Consider the following 19,530-nt stretch of genomic DNA (forward strand, 5'->3'; position numbering starts at 1 on the left):
CTTCGACTCAGGTCATGATCCTGGAGTCCTGGGATCTAGTCCCGCATTGGGCTCCCTGCTCGGCAGGGAGTCTGCTTCTCCCTCTGACCCTCCTCCCTCTCATGCTGTCTGTCTCTCATTCTCTCTCTCTCAAATAAATAAATAAAATCTTAAAAAAAAAAAAAAAGAACTGGTTCTTATTTTACATTCTGCTAAATTTTATATAAATGTACCTGGGAGCAGGGTAAGAACAGGGTAGTAGAGCTTGGCCATGGGAGGGAAATACAAAAGGTAGCAAGAAGAGGGAGGGCAGGAACATATCCAAGAGTGTGACTGTAATCCCACTAGGACAAATACTTGTTTAGGCAGGAAGATATCCCTGCTGTGACTTGTGAGTCTGAGGTGCTGTATATCTGGTGGAACCTCCCCCTCACCCCCACCCCTCTCCCCTACCAATTCAGCTGGGATGGCCATCAAAGTGCCTCTCCTGATGGTGAAGTTGCCTACCTCTTGTAGTCTTTTTAAAAAGCATGGTCAAGCTGTAGGCAAAATTCTATCATAAATGAACTTCATGTCAAATAAGTCATTTTTTCCCTATTTAGAATATTTGTGAACAGTGTTTTAAACTACACTGCCAGGTTGATTTTTCTTAGATGTATATAAATTTTGACAAGGTATAGTGATGATGTCAAGTAGTTTTAACAGAAGATAAAATATTGGTGACATTAAAAAACAGTTTTTAAGTAATGGGGAGATGTATATATTCTTCTAATGGACTTTGGGACTTTTATTTTTTTTGGAAAGCAAAGATTATGGGCATTTAACTAGGTATAAAGTAATACTGTTAGGGAGGGAGAATAATTATTCCTAACAGTAAAGCATAATGAGGCTAATAATGATAGAAGGTACATCATCAAAGGAAAACACTGACTTGTGAGAAAAAAAATGAATAATCAGGCACTGGAAGAGATGACTTATGAAGCTAATAATGGCACTGGAATAAGCCTTTTGGGATAAGCATATTTGTTTGATCCATGCCAGTTTTTCTCACTCCACACATCTTTGAGAGCCACCTTACTGTAAAGTAGATGAAGGTCAAAGTAACAAAAAGGGTTATAGTTTTCCACTAGAAGACAAAAATACAACAATAATCCCTCCTCCCCCCCATTGTCAAAATCCTTCCTGTTTAAGGATCTGAAAATCCTTTAGTTGGCTACAGTGATCTGTTGACTTTATCAGAATATTGTAACATGAAACCATGCAGACTGAAGCAATCTATTTTTTACAAAAAAGTCTTCAGAGGGAGACAAACCATAAGAGACTCTTAATCGTAAGAAACAAACTGAGGGTTGCTGGAGGGGAGTGGGGTGGAGGGATGGGGTAACTGGGTGATGGGCATTACGGAGGGCACATGATGTAATGAGCACTGGTGTTATATAAGACTCATGAATCACTGAACTCTACCTCTGAAACTAATAATACACTATATGTTAATTAATTGAATTTAAATTAAAAAAATTTAAAGTCTTCATTATGTGGCTAATTTCCAACTATTTTTATAGCAGTACAGCTATAAACATTTGAAATATTGAGATATGTATAAAAAACTAAAATGTAATTTTAATCTTTTACCTTTATTGAACTATTCTATATCTGTGTACTTACTGTAAGTTACCTCAGTGACAGTATTTTAAAGGGTCAGAATCTACATTATTCATACATTTTTTTCCTAGAGATTTTATTTTCCAGTAGGAAGCCAAAGTGGATGTTCATCTGTAACCATGGTTTAAGAATAAGTACAAAACTAAGAGACTAGAATTCTCAATAGAGTTTTTTCATATATTAGTATCTCAATTTCTGCCTACAAATTGGTTAAAGGATACTCATCCTCAATTCACAAAGCTATAGGAAGATACAATATGACAGTTTCAACATCTTTTGGTGGTAAAAGTGTTTGTAAATGTTTGGCATTCTTGTTATTAGTAATACAATGTTTTTACTTTCTTATTAATATGTTAGTAGCTGTCATAGAATATTGTGGAGTTAACATTCTGTCAAGATGAGAGAAAATTTAAATTTTATTACATTTTTGGTGAAAAATTAAAGAACACATTGCCTGGTGTTACAAGGGGACTTATGCTTTAAACTAATTGTAAACTTCCATATTATTAGTCAGGTTATGAGTTTCTTTGCCACAGCAATTGTGGTAAATTTACTCCCCAACTGATCATAGGAGACTTTATTTATTCTTGTATTTAGATTAGGTGTAGTTGCATTAGTCCCAAACTGTATGTTAGGCTGATACCAGTTTTGAATTGTATGAAATGACTAAATTTCTCCATTAGTCTGCTTGAGAAATATAATTCAAATGTAGGAATGAGACTCCGCAGTGAATCTCCACAGTAAGGAAAATGGTTAGCTTATTTCTAAATGGAAATCCCCAATTGTCACACCACATCAATCATCTGACATATAATCTGACTTCCATTGAGCTGGAATGTACTTTAAAGGTCAGGTCTCTGGATGAAGAATTTTAGCTTAGTGGGTTATGCAGGAGAAATGCCTAAATCCAGAGCACTGTTTTGGCATTGGTAGAAATAGCTTCTCTTCAAATAGCAGAGGAGAGGAAAAATGTAAGACTATTAAGCTCAAAGTCTTTTGCCTAAGCACATCTGCCTGTATCCCATTAACAAGTTGGACAAAGCAATAGGGGTAGGGATAGAACCACGTTCATCTCCTTTCATAGAAGGTGTATACTGGAGTCTTACAGGCACAACTTATTTGGTCTACATTGAAAAAAATTAGGAAATGCCATATTAGAAAAAAATTCCAAATATCCGGTTTCTCTTAAGAAATTGGAACCCCTGGCCACAGTGGGCCTGTATTCAGAAAGCTGGGGTTGTGGTGGCGGAAAGCAGGCTGAAGCTGAGAATCGGGTGCTCTCCTTACACATGCTAAGTTCTCATTCTCTTACACCCCTTAACGTCTTACACCCCTTAACGTCTTACACCCATGCTCATTATGCCTGCCTCATCCTGGCACGCATTGAGATTCCTGCAGTTTATGAAATGGATGCAACGAGCCTTTTTTTTTTTTTTTTTTTTTAAGGTGGGCTAATCTCTTTGTTAAAGGAGCGATGGGGAAAATTCAACGGCTGCTTTTGCTTCTAAACACTCTGAAATCTGCCGTTTTTCAACCCCCTTTTTCAGAAGGGCCTAAAGTACGAAACTAAGTATCAAAAGATGGACCTTGTAGTCCCAGCTCTACCACTGGCCCGCTGTGCGACCTCGGGCGAGTCCATTAAGTTCTCTTGGCCAAAGGCGATGATGGTCTGCAAATGCACATAATACCTGTTTCGACTCTCTCACACGGCTGTTGCACAGCACACGAGATTTTAAAAAGTACTCCTAAGCAATTTATAAACCGCAAAAACGCTTCCCAGCACAAGCGCCTGTTACAGAGTGCGACACGGTGGCTTTAGAAGTTGGGTTACTGGAATCCGCTCTAGTTCCGCGCTGCTCCCACCTCCCACGCTCAGGGTGGGCGAGCGGAAGAAGATTCTCAGGGGAGGTCTGGAAAACGGGCTTAGAAATGCAGCGAGAAGTTCCTTAGCGGGGGTAAAGTTGTTGGCGGCATTTTTAAGCATCCAGAGTGACACACCAACTCCTAGCCGAGATGACAGACCCTGCCGCATGGCCAGCGCGGGAACCGGTCCCCCGGCCACCTCCCACCTCGAGGCCGGGGCCCCAGAGGCCTGACCTGAACGCTCCCAGCCGGGATCCCACACCCGGGACCCCGGACCTCGCCCTAGTCCCTAACCCCCCACAATCACCTCCCCGCCCCCCTTCCCTCTCCACGTGACAAGAGCCGGAACCGTCACTTCCGGCGGCGCGGATAACGCGCCTGCGCGGGGCGCCGGGCCTCAGAGAGCGGGTGGCAGCGGCGCCGCACCGCCAACGGCCGCGAGTGGCAAGCCGCGTAGGTCCAGCTCCGGCGGCGGCGGCGGCGGCGGCGCCGCGGGCTGCGGTCTTGGGGGTGTGTGGCCGGAGAGGTCCAGCCCACTCCCCGGAGGGGCCGGCCGCCCCGCCCCCTTCCCCATCTCTCTCCCTGGCGCTCCCCCTTCCCCGGCTCGCGCTCCCGACGCTTAGTGAGGCGGCTAGGGCGTCCGGGGCACTCGCGGAGGCGGCGGCGTCGCCCCCGCACTCGGCCCCGCCCCCTCGCGCCCCGCCCCGTCCCCGCCCTCTCCACCGCCCTCTGCGGGAGCCGGGCAGCTGCAGCGGAGCCGCGGAGCGGGCGGCGGGGCCGGGGCAGTGCGCTCGGGGCGCGCGGGATGTGAGGCTCGGCGGGCCGCAGCGCGCACGGACGCTCGGACGGGCGAGGGGCGGCGACCCCTCGCGGACGACCGGCCGCGCCCCGGGCCGAGGACTCGCTCTCTCGCTCGCCCTTGAGCGAGCCCCGCGCCCCCCAGCGCGCCGGCGGGACCATGAAGAAGTTCTCTCGAATGCCCAAGTCCGAGGGCGGCGGCGGCGGAGCGGCGGGTGGCGCGGCTGGCGGGGCCGGGGGCGGTTCCAGCTCCGGCAGCTCGTCCGTGGGGGTCCGGGTGTTTGCGGTCGGCCGCTACCAGGTCACCCTGGAGGAGTCGCTGGCCGAAGGTACGGGCGCCTGGGGAGACTCGGGCAGGCAGGTGAGGGAGGGCTGGGGAGTGGCGGTGGCTCTCCGGGTCCTCGCCCGCTTCTTTCCTCGCCCTCTCGGCTTACTCTTCTTCCCGCTTCTGCCTCCTTTGCTGTGCCGGCGGGGGCTCTTAAAGAGTAGCTCGGGCTTTTCGCTCTTAAGCCGGTTTTTCTCGCGGCTGGCAGCTCTGACCGGTGCACAGTTCTCTCATTACTGAGTTTAAGTCCTTTTCAGCCCTCCTTGACGCGGGGAAGTAAGTAGAAAACGTCCTAGCGAGTGATGTGGTGTCATGATTGGACCAGTGTGACTCATTAGAGGGGCAGATCGTGCAGGATCGAGGCTCTGCTCTGCCAGCTGTGGCTCAGGCGGCTGTAGTGCTTTGGCCTCTGCATCTGCGTCTCCACCCGCGCTGCAGGGTACGGGACCCTGCAGTCCCCCAAGGCGAGCTGGGTTTGCTCCTACTCAGTCATCAGTTGGAAAACAGTTGATTTCTATGCGTGCGCTTGTGCATGTGTTGGAGGTGATACTTTGCCCCAAATTCAGTTAGTAGGTTGCTTTGGAGGAGGAGCAGGTAAACTTGAAGTCCGTTTATCTTTGTTTTTTAGAATCTTCATCAGACAAGGTGCTATTCATACCCTTTCAGTATGTCTCTTTGGTACTTTAAAAGGGGCTAAGAAAACAGGTTAACTTTCACTTGCGAAGTTTTGCGTTCAGTCCTTCATTATCTTTACCAGGCTATGTCAGCAGTTGCAAGTCTGCTTACAAGAAAGCTTACTCCATTTAAAAAACAAGATCCTGCACTTTAGTTTTGTATTTTTTGTGTAACTGGCTTGTAGAAAATACTTTCTCTCATTTATTGCATGCTTCATTTGATCTTTGAGCTTTTAATTGCAGAATATTACAAAAAATACTTTTAAAAATTCATAAGAAATAATTTGTTGATAAATGGCCCTTTTAAGTTCCAAGGTTAAGAGAAAAGAAACTGAAGAGAGTAGTTTTGGTTCTCTGAAAGTCAGACATCGATGTGGTTTGGACACAGTCGACTGAGAGATTCCACTTAATGTTTTTTGAAATGCCATAAACAATAGCATATTAGTGCAAAAGAAAAATCTGAACGTTTTTGTCTATAAAATATTTAAAGAGAAAGAAATCTTGAATTATTCAGGGATGGGTGTCATTGTTACACAAGCCATTGCCCCTAGTAATGAGCCTAGCCAAACCTTGGAGAGGTGGGAGAAGGATTCTTAGCTTCTCAAAAGAATGAGTATATGGTGATTGGTTTTGATAGATGTAAAATTTCCTAGCTCTTTGTTATACATGATTTTCAAATGTTGGTTTAGGTTGAATTGTGGGTTTTAAGAAGACATGGCTGTTAACTCACATGCTGTACTTATTTCTTTGGATTGTAGTAACTAATTGAAGTGTGGCTTGAGTAGTATTACACTCACTTCATTTCACAAAATCCCAGATGGGTTTTTTATTTAGTAGAAAGAAAACATTGACGTTTCATCAAACTACACTTTGGATTTGTGACTTCTATCACTGCTCTAAGCATATCCTATCATTACCATAAGCAAGTCATTTTCAAGAAAAATTAAGTAATTTGGGAAAATGAAAATAAAAATGAAGAATTTCAAAGGTGGAGTGCTCATTCAACCACCAAAAATTAAAAAGAAATTAAGGACTAATGTCACTGTTAAGAGTGTTTTACTAGCTTTTGCTATAAATTTTGTCATTTTTCTTGGGAAAATCCGTAACTAAGTGCTAGGATGAAGCAGGAGCTGAAGAAACTGTTTTGGAAGGTGGGACTTCCCCACCCAACACTCCAGCTCTTGGACTGGACTTTTATTTCATCCTCTCTGGAGGGTAGGGGAGACTTTCTTCCCTTCTGTATTTCTTTTCTCTTCACACACACAACCGAAATTACCTATACGCAGTTTACTTTTTGATCCTGACAGTTTCTTCTTACTTCAAATGCTTAATATCCTCTCTCTTTTCCAAATAATTTAGACAATTTAGACAAGATGTTTAAGCACAAAGTCTGGTTCACACTCAAGAATGATCAGTCAGTAATTGACAGATACATTCGCTGAATTATAAGATTAGGGCAAGTGGTGTGGAAAGGCATTAGAGTTTAGAGTATCTGAATTGGGCAGAGGTAGACAAGGGGTGGGACAAGGGGTAGAAACAAAGACCAAAAAACAAACTTAGGTAGGTTTTACTTTTTTTTTTTTTGCTTTGGGTCCTTGTTGTTTAAACAGGGCCAAGATTGTAGGTGCTGTGCTCTGAGGTGTTCTTGCCATACTCCTGCAACATAGGCATCTTGTTCAGAATGACTTCTGCAGTGTCTTTGAGTCTTCAATAAATCTGCTATTCTTCCCTCTTTCTCATATTCTGTCTCATATTCTTTCTCCTTCTAAGTATATTTATATTTACATATTTCATTCTTATTGTTCAGAGTAGTTATGTTTTGTAAAGTCACTGAACAGTGAGTTAGTAAGTACTGAACCATTGCCCTTGAGAAATACAGGCGTAAGGTCCTGCAAGCCCCTGGTCACAACATTTTTGTCAACCAGTCGATATATAATCTTGTTTTATGTGAGTTTCTGTTTAAAGATCTTATTTAATATATATTGTTGATTCATTAAAACTGAACTTAGGGCTAACAGCGCTGTAACTCATATCTAAATAAAGCTTATCTAAAACACATTAATTTCCCTGTAAGGGACATCACAGCCTTCTTGAGCTTAGGAATACTAGATGACACTTTGGCACTATGCTTGGGGCCATTTTAAACAATGAAATCAGTAAAAAGCACAAAAATGAGAAAAACATGGCGCTAAACAGACTTCAAAAAGGGCCCTTGTTTATAAACAAGGCAGAATGGTATCTTGTTGACTCCAGCCGGCCTTCTCAAAATTTTCAGCACTATGCTCATGTGTGTAATGATCATGAAAATGCCATTGTATTGATTTTGGGAATACGGATTAATTTTAGTGACTACATGATTTACAAATATGGAATCCCCAAATAATGACAATTAACTATGTATGTATGTATATATGTACGTATACATATACATGCATAATATTTGAGTATAAATATTACGAGGTCACATGTATATATATAAATACATAATATTTATATATTACATAATTAAAGAAAAACAGATTCTCAGAGATATACTTAAATGTTGTATGTTTAAACTGTTGGAGTAGTTTCTTTGCTGAAATATACACTTTGTATCATAGTCTCTAGTTAAATATTTGTATGTTTGAAAATGCTTGTTACACCTTGCACCTTTTTAATTCCTGCTCAAAGTTTAGAGGACTAATATCATCGTGGAGCATTTTCGTGTTTTTTTTTCAAAAACAGTTTAGTTTCAGGAGTGCACGCTAACCAAATCCAATTTGGGCCTATAAAAATCAGATAAAGCCATATGTAAATTTTAGCTTGAAAGGTGTCAAATTGTCAAGCATATATAATTCAGTGTACTCTTTGAAGTTTCCAATAAAACATAGGACTGGCTTTTTGGTCACATGCCTCCATAAGCCTTCAGTGCTGGTTAGAGGATTTAATATTGATTGATAATGGGAAGAAGTTGGTTCTCAATGTGTTTGGTTCTCAATGTTGTTCTAAATGTGTTTGGTACAAAGTGCTTAAATAAATGCGGAACCAGGAGATTGGGACACTATCCATAATTTGTTGAGGTAATCTAGTTATGAGGTTCTGGGGGCTGGATAGGAATGGTATTTTGAATATAATTGATGGGTAAGGATAAGACTTTCTGTCATGGACATGGGGGTTGTTGGTACTGTCAGTACAGGTAATTGAGAGGCCAGGAATTTACTACAGAGCTCTGTAGAAGGAGCTCAGTAGCTCTCTCAGAGTTAACTACTTAGATTAGGGTAAGTTAATTTAGGCTAAGTGTTAACCACTTCTCACTGTTAATTTTACAGGAAGGTAGTAAAATACATTTGATTTTGCCACATAAATCAATCTGAAAATGATGGATTTAAGCATGATATTTCATTTGCAGAAATTACCTGTGGCTACCCAGTAACTTGTAAGTTAAAGTTTCTGAGAGAGGACAGAGAAAGCAGAAGGGGAGGATTTAACAAAAATATTGACAACTGTTACTACTCCATAACTATTAAATGTCTTTTGTGTGCCAGGCTCTGTAGTAGGTACTATTTATACAGTGGAGAACAAAACAAATATTTCTTTGTCCTTATGGAAGTTACAGTCTTAAATAGAAGATAAATGTTAAACAAAAATCAAGTTAATGTAGGTAATTTTGATAACTGTCTTGAGAAGACAGCACAGGGTTTAATGAGAGAATAACCAATTCAGTTTATATTGAAGGAGCAAGGAAGACCTTTTTGATATTTTACCAGAAATCTGAAGTATGAGAAAAATTAGGTAAAGGCAGAGGTGTGAAGGTGGGGTGGTGTGGAGTATGTCATGAAGAGAGAAGTCTATGTGAGGAAGAGTTTCAGGAACTGAAATATGCCCAGAGCTGGGGACTATAATGATTGAATCATTTGGAGGAAGGACCCAAGATGATGTTGGAAAGGTGACCAGGATCCAGGACTTTAGGATTTTAGATTTTATCTGAAAATGCAATGGGAAGCTACTGAAGGATTAGGGCAGTTATATGCTCTGATTTGTATTTTTACAAGATCATAGTGATTGCTATATAGATACTGGTTGAGAGGTATACAGATTAGATGATTAGTTAAAATGGTAGCAGTGGGAATGGAAGCGAATGTTATAATGCTTAAATGGGAAGACCTGGTGATGGATTGGATTGAGGGGGGAGGGTATTGTAGGAACTGTGAAGAATGACTTGCTTATGCAGCTCTTGGGTTGGAGGTACCATTTGCTGAGATGGGAGAGAGTAGAGAAGGAACAGATTTTTGGGGGGTGGGGGGAAGAGTTAGGAGGATATTCAGGAGTTCGAGACATGTTTAGTTGAGGTATCTGGGAGGAAATAAGCGTCAAGTGGGAAGCTGAGTATGTGGTCTGGTACTCAGCAAAGGTGTCTGGGCTTAGAGATAGGTATTTTTGATAAGTGAACATTTGGCTGTTACTGAAAACCCTGGGAGAGGATAATGTAGGGAGAGAGTATAGAATGAGAAGGCTCTCACTGAAGGATTGTGGTAGAACATTGGTCCTAAACATTAGTGTTCATCAGAATCATTTGGAGGGCTTGGTAAGCCACAGATTGCTGAGCCTGACGCCCAAAGTTTGATTCCGTATGTCTGGGCAATGTCCATAATTTTCATTTCTAACAACTTGCTCACTGATGCTGATGCTGCTGGTCCAGAAACCATACCTTGAGAACCACTGATTTAGAGTAAAAAGGAGCTACCAGAGAGGTATGAAGAATACCAGGAGAATATGATGCTTTGAAGAGGAGGGAGTGAATTGTGTTGCCTGAGAAGTTATCTTGATCACATTTTTTGGCTACACACTCACAATTATTCATGCTTAGTTCTTTTTTTTTTTTCCTTTCCAGATTTTTTTTTTAAGCAATCTCTACACACAACTTGGAGCTCGAACTCACAACCTGGAGATCGAGTCACATGCTCCATGGACTGAGCCAGCCAGGCGCCCTCCCCCTGCTCCCCTCTCCCCCCCCATGCTTAGTTCTTAACCTACCTTTTAAATCTTAGTTCTGGTTATTTCCTGATAATACTCTGCTCCAGCCACTGTGTGCACCATTCCCCGTTGTTTTGTGACTGAATGTTATATTTACTTATCACTACCTTTGCCTGTGTAATCCTCGTCGCCTAACTGCTAGTTATGATCACTCCCATCTTCCTGTGGACATTTGTAGCTATTTATTTGCTTTTTCCCCCTTATCACATTTAATCTTTTGTCTTGAGATACAATTATGTAAGCACGTGGAAATACTAAGGTGGTTATTGTTCCTGTCTCATTTCCCTTAGCAGATAGTAAAATTCTTGAGGCTAGACGTACTCTCTATTAATTGCTTTTTGAATCACACAAATTGCCTTGTCATATCATGGACATTCAAATTCTTTTCAAAGGAAACGATTTTTGACTTTTTTTTTCTTTTTTTAATGAACACAGATGGAGTTTTTCAATTTGCAAATTGAAAAGTACCAAGGGAGGGCTCTTTAGTTCTTGTCCCATCAGAGGTCTTCTACTTAGGTCAGGGGACCCTGAATTTTGAACTTCGGTGAAGACAGACTTTTTAAAAAATTTTTTAGACCTACACATGCATGTTTATATCACCTTTATTCATCAGTCAAAAACTAGAACATGGGCACTTGGGTGACTCAGTCAGTTAAGTGTCTGTCTGCCTTAGGCTCAGGTCATAATCCTGAGGTCCTGGGATCGAGCCCCTCATCAGGCTCTCTGCTTAGCGGGGAGCCTAAGTCTCCCTCTCCCTCTGCCCCTCCCCCTGGGTGGGCTCTCTCTCTCTCTGTCTCTCAAATAAATAAATAAAATCTTAAAAACAAAACAAAACAAAAAACTAGAAACAGGAGGAATCAGCATCATGGTAGCATAAGATGTACCTCTTTTTTTTTTTAACGTGGGATTTTTTTAAAATTTTAATTCCAACATAGTTAACATATAGTGTTATATTAATTTCAGGTGTATGGTATAGTGATTCTACAATTCATACAGGTGAATACAAACTTTTGAAGACAGTTTGTTTAAGCCTAAGTGTCATTTCAGTTAGCCTCCTTGAAATAGCAAAGAAAGAATAACCTAGATGTCCTTTTACAGTTATCTTTCTCTGTTGACCTATTTTTCTTTATTTTGCAAAGGTGGCTGAATTTAAAGAAGAAAAGTATTGTTACATGCAATTATGAAATTGCTTTATACTGTACTATTGATTTTGACAGTGAGCTTTTTGAGGGCAGGGTCTTATTTATCTCTGTATCTTTAGTTTCTGTCCAGCAGTTTTAGTTGTGGTGAATTAAACTCTCAGGAAACATTGTTTCCTTTTTTATAAGATGGAGTTAATATTTATTATGAAGATTAATAGGTAATGTGTGATATTAAGAAGATAATGTATGACAGTACCTGATAGTGCATGCCAAGTCTTTCAATAAATATGGGCCAATTTTAGGTTCAGATTTGGTTATCAGCTTTCAGTGAAATCTGCTTCAGGAATTATAGTAATTTGCTTGTAGAGTAGGTATTACATTTATCCTGAGTTAATTATCACATTTATGTTTGTAAAAAATTTGAATCATTTTAATTAGATAATTATTATATGGCATTTAGCCATATATAATTTTTAAGTTTCAATCAGCTATATAGAATTTTTACCTTGATAAGCAGCATATACTTTGACAATGAAATGGAAGTAATTTGTAGCAAAGAACATTACATAGACTCTTACTAACATATGCTTCGCTTTTGTGATATGTTATCATTGTAGGGATAGTTCTTTGGTTGTAATTTTGATTGTCTGCTGTTATGTTTTCTATAGAGGTGGCAGTTTTATTCAAGGGCACTACAGCAGTTCCCAATTTTCAATATTTTGAAAAAAAGTATAGTGGAAATTATGCATTTATCTCCAAAAAAAGTGCTAAATTGCACTAACATCAAATTTCTTTGCTTTTAGCTATAGTCAGCTTTGTTTGGTTAATACTGACATTCTCATGCTGAGCAGTTTGGAAAGATTGTCTTTGATTATTTTAAAATTAATAGAAATAAATTAATACTTGTTAGCATCTTTCCATTATGGGGTCTGTAGGAGGGAAAAATAGAAAAGGTCCCTGACGTTGTTTATATTACAGAGCATACTAGAAGGTGGGATTTTTGTTTGTCCTTACATTGATTCTGGACCTTTAATGTTCTTTACTAATCTTCTACATTATCTTGGTTCTCTTTCACTCCTTCTCTCAACCCCCTCCCCCCCCATTTTTTTGGTCAAAACTTGAAGTAGAACATAAACATTTATTAGAAACCTATTTGGTGGCTATCGAAATGATTAAAGGCTTGACTTGGAATTCTGAAATTAGGAGTCCTGAGTGGTGATTTCAAAGCTACAGAAAGGTTTCATCATAAGGAGTTGAGACTGTTTATTCCTTGATTTTATCCTGCATCCATCTGGTGAACCATTCGTCTACCCACAAGCCTGCTATTTTTAGGGACCTGAGTTGGGAAGTTGAGTGGTTAATGACTGAACTGTTTTAAATAGTTGAGCACTTAGTTAATTTGGAGATTCTCTTGTCTGAGTGTATCATCTTTACAAATGAGATCAGTCAGCACATTTCTGCTAACCGTTTCACGTCTCTCTGCAGGAGAGTGGTTGTTGGGCTTTTACACAGACACTTTATTTTTGGAATTGTTGGTTTGTCCTCGTCTTGTAGAATTCCAGTGAAGTTTAAGGGCATAGTTTGGGATGTAGCCTTTAGAGAGGCATTTTGCAGTGAATATTATTTTAAAATATGAAACAGTTGTTGCTACTAATTTGCCTATTTTAACATTTCATTAAATCTTCGAAATGGTGCCTTCTTGGTGGCAACTATTAAAAAAAAAAGGCAAAACTTGGAGCTGGGCCAGGTGATATTCTGTTATGCTACTAATTTGCATTGTGACATTTTGATTTCACTTTCCTCAAGAAAAAAATGAAGTGGATAAAGATGAATGTGTAACATCTTTTTCCATTTTAGCATGCTCTGATTCTGTTTATGTAATGGATTCTTACTGCTTCTCTGATAAGAGAGGAGCATGGGAAAGGAGGGCTAAAGATGAACAGTTTTAGGATTGAGACCATAATGAAAGGATTGTGTTTGAAAATCATGCATTTGAGTTCTTTCACAAACTTCAGTATAGATTAACAATTTATTTTTTTTATCTTGTGTATAAAATTATTTCTTAATCATTGTGAAAAAGTCTTTTCTAGGAAGTTGCCTAATTTAGTACCCTTTAAGATAAGGGGATGGGTGCTCAAATAAAATCCTGTGGCATTTCAGAGTACTATTTAGTTTCAAAGGATATGCCACTTTAATGGATTTTTTTGTCATTTTAATGGTTTGTGTTCTCCAAGTGACTCATATTTTGGAGGGTATCTGGAAGTAAAGAAATTTTCGTGTTTTTCAAGTTTTTATTTGGAAAGAATGTTTAAGGAAGGGTTATGACAGTACTTTCTCTTAGTTTGTGGATAGAAAGTTTACCCATGATAATGTGTGAAGAGTCAGCTACTTTTTGTTTCCAGTGCTGTCAGCTCTAGTTTGGGTCCTTAATACCTCTTACAGAATTACATTCTCATGTAGACTCTTCTTCCCCTTTTAGGGTCTTTACTCACCAAATCCACTCTTGTATTCCTTCCAGTTTTTCTTCCTGAAATGGACTTCTGATCATTTGCCTAACTAAGTGAAGTGCACACTCACTACTCTGGGATTCAAGGCCTTCTGCAGTGTGACCCCAACTCCCCACAGGTCTTAATCCCTCTCTCACTCTAACCCTAGGTGTGTTTTACTGCACATGTACTTCACATTTCCTGTACTTTGCTCTTGCTTTTTCATTCCTGTTTTTCAGTTTATGTTGTTACATTGCCTAGAATGCAGACACCTGCCTCCCCACTCTGTTTAAATGTATCTTGTGGGATACATTTAAAATAGTTACTTTCTTGCAATCTTTATTTTTCTATGAAACCCTATTTGCAACCAATGAGTGTAATTATGCCTTCCTCTGAGGCTCTGTAGTAACTGTTGCTCATATTGCCCTTATTTTACCAGCTTTGTTCTATTCTAAGAATATGTGTAATAAAAAGTTTCCTCTACTGCAAGATTAAAATTTCCCTTAAGATTTGGCTTGTATTCATCTTATCTCTTATCTTTTACAGTGCTGTACTCATGATAGGTATTCAGTACATTTGTAAGAGATTAAATTTTTGAATTGAAAAGCAGCCAGAAGGCCTGTAAACATTTACTATAAAACAATTGGATAACAACCATATTTGACATATCTAACTGTTTGGTTGAGTAGGTTGGCCCCATTTTTCATGTTATGTCCTTTTACAGAAACTGAAATAAGTAGATAGAGATATTTGATGATAATGTAGGTACAGCATTATCTAGATGAATGAAAAAAGTACTACCAGATTTATTTCTGGATTCCTGGCATGTTTCATTTCTGTAGTGATTACACAAATAGTACATCTTTGTTTTGTGGGTACTGCATTGCTCTTCTTACTAGGTGTGACTCAACAATGTTCTAGCCTGAGTTCCCTTGACCCATGTCATCTTTAAAGAAAGCCACTACTGTGGGACAGAGAGGGCAGACAGGCCTAAAGTATGTGCTCTGAATACCTAGTCTTAAAGTAACAATATTGGAAATGCTCAACTGGCTATGGCTTTGTCTCGAGTGGTTGATAGTTACCAAGGCTTAATGGGACAACTGGTATCTAAGAGAATGAGAGATTAGGAAGAAGGGCATCTTATATCCGTAATGCTCTGGGGAAGAAAATACTTGATTATTACCTTGGGGGACCCTCTAACTAGTGTGTCTAATATTGTAGGTGATTTTCTCAGTAGAGAGACCTTCAGTTTTCTTTTAGATTAGGGAATTTGTAAGCCTGGCATAACAGATCAGAGGTAGCAAACCAGGTCTTTATGCAGTTTTGTTAATAACTAATCATTATCACCCTCAACATTCTTCTCTTCCTTCTTTGGTTTTCTGAAAGAGAAGTTTCCAACACACCACTCCCCCTGCCTAATTGCTGTGTTTACTTGTTTTCCTTAATTTTTTGTGGCTGGGTCATTGTTAGGGATGGCTGGAGCTTTTTACATATTTAAGTATTCTCTTTTGAATGAGATTGTGGTTAGTCCAAATTTTACTATGCATTCTGGAATCATTAAGATATTAGTATTAAAATGACTTACACATAATATAGTAAAATATTTTACTTAATGAATGTTGTCAGGACTCTTACTAGGGAGTGAGATTATGCATCACTGGCCATGACCCACTTTTTCATTCTCTGGCCTGCATAACAGAATCTCTCCTACTGAATGTTAATGGTCTATTCTTTGTATATAAAAAAATGATGGCACTGACTCATGATCAGTAGGACATGTGCTTTGAGTTATTTTTCCAGAATTAAGATGTATATATGCTCTCTGTGCATAGGCCTTTAATGGTCTCTTCTGTGATCAATAACAGAAGTTTATAAGATAGTTAACTGGTGTTGTAAGCAATAATGTAGATCTGAAGAGTTTTTTTGTTTTACTTGCTTACCAACTAGTCTAGTTCAAATCCTAGTGAATAGTTAACTGGGTTGTTAAATCTGTTAATTTTTTATCTTTTAGCAAAATATTGTTTGTATAATCCAAAGGAGAAATTCAAAGGATCTCAATCCAAATTGATATATATTTTTAGAACATACCGAAGCTAGCTGTTAGGGATTTTATGTTTTTCAGCTCCCTGAAGTGGCAACTTAAGAAATGTTGCAAATCCGTGGATTTTTAAAAAAAGTATGTGTTTGTGTATGTCACTTTGCTGATTGTACTTTGTCTCTAAGGAATATTGGAAGTGAGTTTGCAAGGTGCTGTATGAATCCATGGTGTTCAAAGTTGGATGTAACTAATTGCCATAAATTTCTAGTATGAGAAACTCCTATTTACTGATCGAAGGTTCACATTTGTTCTCACCTTAGAGTAGTAGCTGTCTTTCTTAGTAAAGGCTACATGCATTTTAAAAAGTTATGATGGGCCATTATGGATATTGTGGGGTCAGTTCATTGATTTTTGCTTTTTGGAAAACTAAATATAGGAAGGGGGTGGTGGGTGGTGTACAAGAATCTAAATTGAGGGTAAGGCCTTTTTAGCTTCCTTCAGAAAATGTTCTTAAATATTATTCTAACTGGTATTGTTGGACTGGCAGGCTTTCTTTTTAAAATGCTAGTGCATCCCAAAGTCACACTGTTAGTGTTGGTTGGGGAGGAAGGAATTTAGGTCTCGTGACTTTAATCTAGCACTCTTTCCACTACCTGTGGCCTCCTTAATTGGGTCCTGTGCACATAGAGGCATTGGCTTTTGATTGGAGTGGGGACTTCAAGCAGGCTCACGGGACTAGGGGACTTCTAATATTCTGGAGGCAGCTGGAGTATTCATGGGTGCCTGCAGAGTCTGAGGTGGAAGGAGGTATTTCCAACCACTTTTGAGTTAAAGCTTTCCCCCTTTGCTTTTTCCTCAGGCCATTGAACCATGTGCTGCAGTTGTTTATGATGTCAGGATTAATTTTACAAAGTTTAGAATTGCAGCTTTCCCCCAAATAAAATTGCAGCTTCCCCCAAATTAGACTGTTGTCTCAGTGTAGAAATGTTCAATCGTAAATGAAAGGTTCGATTGTAAATGAATAATGTATTTGCGAACTGTAAAGTAAGTAGCATAAAATCACATTACTCTAGCTTCTTCAGTTGAATGTACCATAGCAATATTTAGGACCTCCTATAAAAAACAAGGAAGGTAAAAAGAAGAGAATAGCTGAATTCTTATCCCCTCCTTCCTTCAGTTCTTAGTTCAAGGTTATGGAACTTTAAGGCTTAGTGCTGTAATGTCGAATCCGTTTTTGCATTTCATTTAACAGATTCGTGCTACATGTATTTAAAATAAAAAGGAACAAGATTTCATCACATTTTTATTTTATTAGATCATGGCACAAATGCATTTGACTTAACCTGGAATACTAAACTTCTGAGTGTTTATAAATAAGTGCCTATGGCATCATAAAACAATTTTCCTAAAAATGACATGACATGAATCACACAATACATACATGATACATGTGGCATATTTTTATACACATACAGGTGAAAAGTTAGAATAGTATTTGGTATATGATTTAAAAATATTGAAAGAAAATTTCTTAATCTTTTTCATAAAACGCTGGAATTATTCCCATCATCATCAAGAAGCATATATCTAATGTCTGTATTTTTTCTTAGTAGGAGAGCTTTTTTATGTATTTATGTACTTATTTTTTGGAAAGATTTTATTTATTTATTTGACAGAGACACGGCGAAAGCAGGAACACAAGCAGGGGGAGTGGGAGGAGAAGCAGGCTTCCTGCTGAGCAAGGAGCCAGATGTGGGGCTCCATCCCAGAACCCTGGGATTATGACCTGAGCCGAAGGCAGATGCTTAACGACTGAGCCACCCAGGCGCCCCTTTTTTTATTTTTTAAAAAGATTTTATTTATTTATTTGACACAGAGAAAGAGAACAAGCACAAGCCAGGGGGAGTGGCAGGAGGGAGAGGGAGAAGCAGACTGAGCACGGAGCCTGATGTGGGGCCTGGTCTCAGGACCCTGAGATCATGACCTGAGCTGAAGGCAGACGCTTACCCAGCTGAGCCACCCAGGTGCCCCCAGGAGAGCTTTTATGAAAAAAATTGAGTTATAATTGACATAAACATTAGTTTCAGGTGTACAATGTAACGATTGCATATTTGTATAAATTGTGAAATGATCACAGTAAATCTGGTTAACATCCATCCATCATTTTTTTTTTTTTTAAGATTTTATTTATTTATTTGACAGAGAGAGACACAGCGAGAAAGGGAACACAAGCAGAGGGAGGGGGAGAGGGAGAAGCAGGCTTCCTACCGAGCAGGGAGCCCGATGCGGGGCTCGATCCCAGGACCCCAGGATCATGACCAGAGCCGAAGGCAGACGCCTAACGACTGAGCCACCTAGGCGCCCCATCCATCATTCATTTTTTAATTTTTTTTTATTTTTAAAGATTTTTATTTATTTATTCATGAGAGACAGAGAGAGAGAGAGGCAGAGGGAGAAGCAGGCTCCCAAGGAGCAGAGAGCCCGATGCGGGACTCGATCCCAGGACCCTGGGATCATGACCTGAGCCAAAGGCAGACGCTCAACCATCTGAGCCACCCAGGCGCCCCATCATTCATTTTTAACGTAGTTACAATTTTTTTTTTCTTGTGATGAGAACTTCTAAGATCTACTCTTTTAGCAACTTTGAAATATAGAATACAGTATTAATTATAGTTGCCATGCTACGCAGTACGTCCTCAGGACTTAGAGCTTTTTTATGTCAAAGTATACCCCCGACCCCATTCTACCTCTGATAGCTGTTTCTCCTTTATTTCCAACTTTAGAGGCTGTGTCCCTGATTTATGTAATCTGCTCTGTTTCTTTCTGTATCAATTATCTGATTTTTCTTCTGTTTTCTTTAATTCTTACTATATCTCATTTCTGCTCAGCATGGAAGCCTGTTTCTCTCATCTTAAAAGGTAAAATAAAAACAAAAATAGAACTAAGTGATCTTTTGTGTCTCTCTTTTTTTTTTTCTGCCATTAATTGGCTTTTCTAAAAGAATGGGCTTCAGTAATGGTTCTCAAAATATGGTTTGTGGGCCCCAGGAGAAAGGATCCCCAGGGCCCTTTGAGGAGACCTTTCAGGTCGAAATTATTTTCATGATACTACTAAGACATAATTGCCTTTTACACTGTATTGGCATTTGTGTTGATGGTTCAAAACCACAAATCAAGACAGTTTTTCACCAAACTGTGTTAGTAGTCACTGTATTCTTTGCATCATTTCCACTCAGTTTTTTGTTTTTTATATTTTTTTAAAGATTTCATTTATTTATTTGACAGAGAGAGACACAGCGAGAGAGGGAACACAAGCAGGGGGAGTGGGAGAGGGAGAAGCAGGCTTCCCACGGAGCAGGGACCCTGATGTGGGGCTCGATCCCAGGACTCTGGGATCATGACCTGAGCCGGAGGCAGATGCTTAATGACTTGAGCCACCCAGGTGCCCCTGTTTTTTTTTTTTTTTTTTTAAAGCTGGTTTCCCTTAAGAACATTCTTGATAAAACTGTAAAAATTCTATCAATCTTGGCCCCTTGAGTACATCTTTTTTT

At 39.7% G+C, this 19,530-nt stretch overlaps 1 protein-coding gene across 2 annotated transcripts in view; it reads left to right on the forward strand.

The window, feature by feature from the left end:
* The first annotated feature begins 4,331 nt into the window (after positions 1-4,331).
* Positions 4,332-19,530, forward strand: part of BMP2K (BMP2 inducible kinase) — a 130,747-nt gene continuing 115,548 nt past the window's right edge. For both annotated transcript variants that reach the window (XM_045880924.3, XM_045880926.3), the window contains exon 1: positions 4,332-4,631. In XM_045880924.3, coding sequence (XP_045736880.1) covers positions 4,463-4,631 — 169 coding nt within the window. In that variant the 5' untranslated portion in view covers positions 4,332-4,462. The remainder of the gene's footprint in view (positions 4,632-19,530) is intronic.

This window comes from Mirounga angustirostris, unplaced genomic scaffold, assembly GCF_029215605.1.
Source record: "Mirounga angustirostris isolate CCGP_5_RB_7025 unplaced genomic scaffold, mMirAng1.0.hap1 SCAF_2, whole genome shotgun sequence".
Lineage (NCBI taxonomy): Eukaryota > Metazoa > Chordata > Mammalia > Carnivora > Phocidae > Mirounga > Mirounga angustirostris.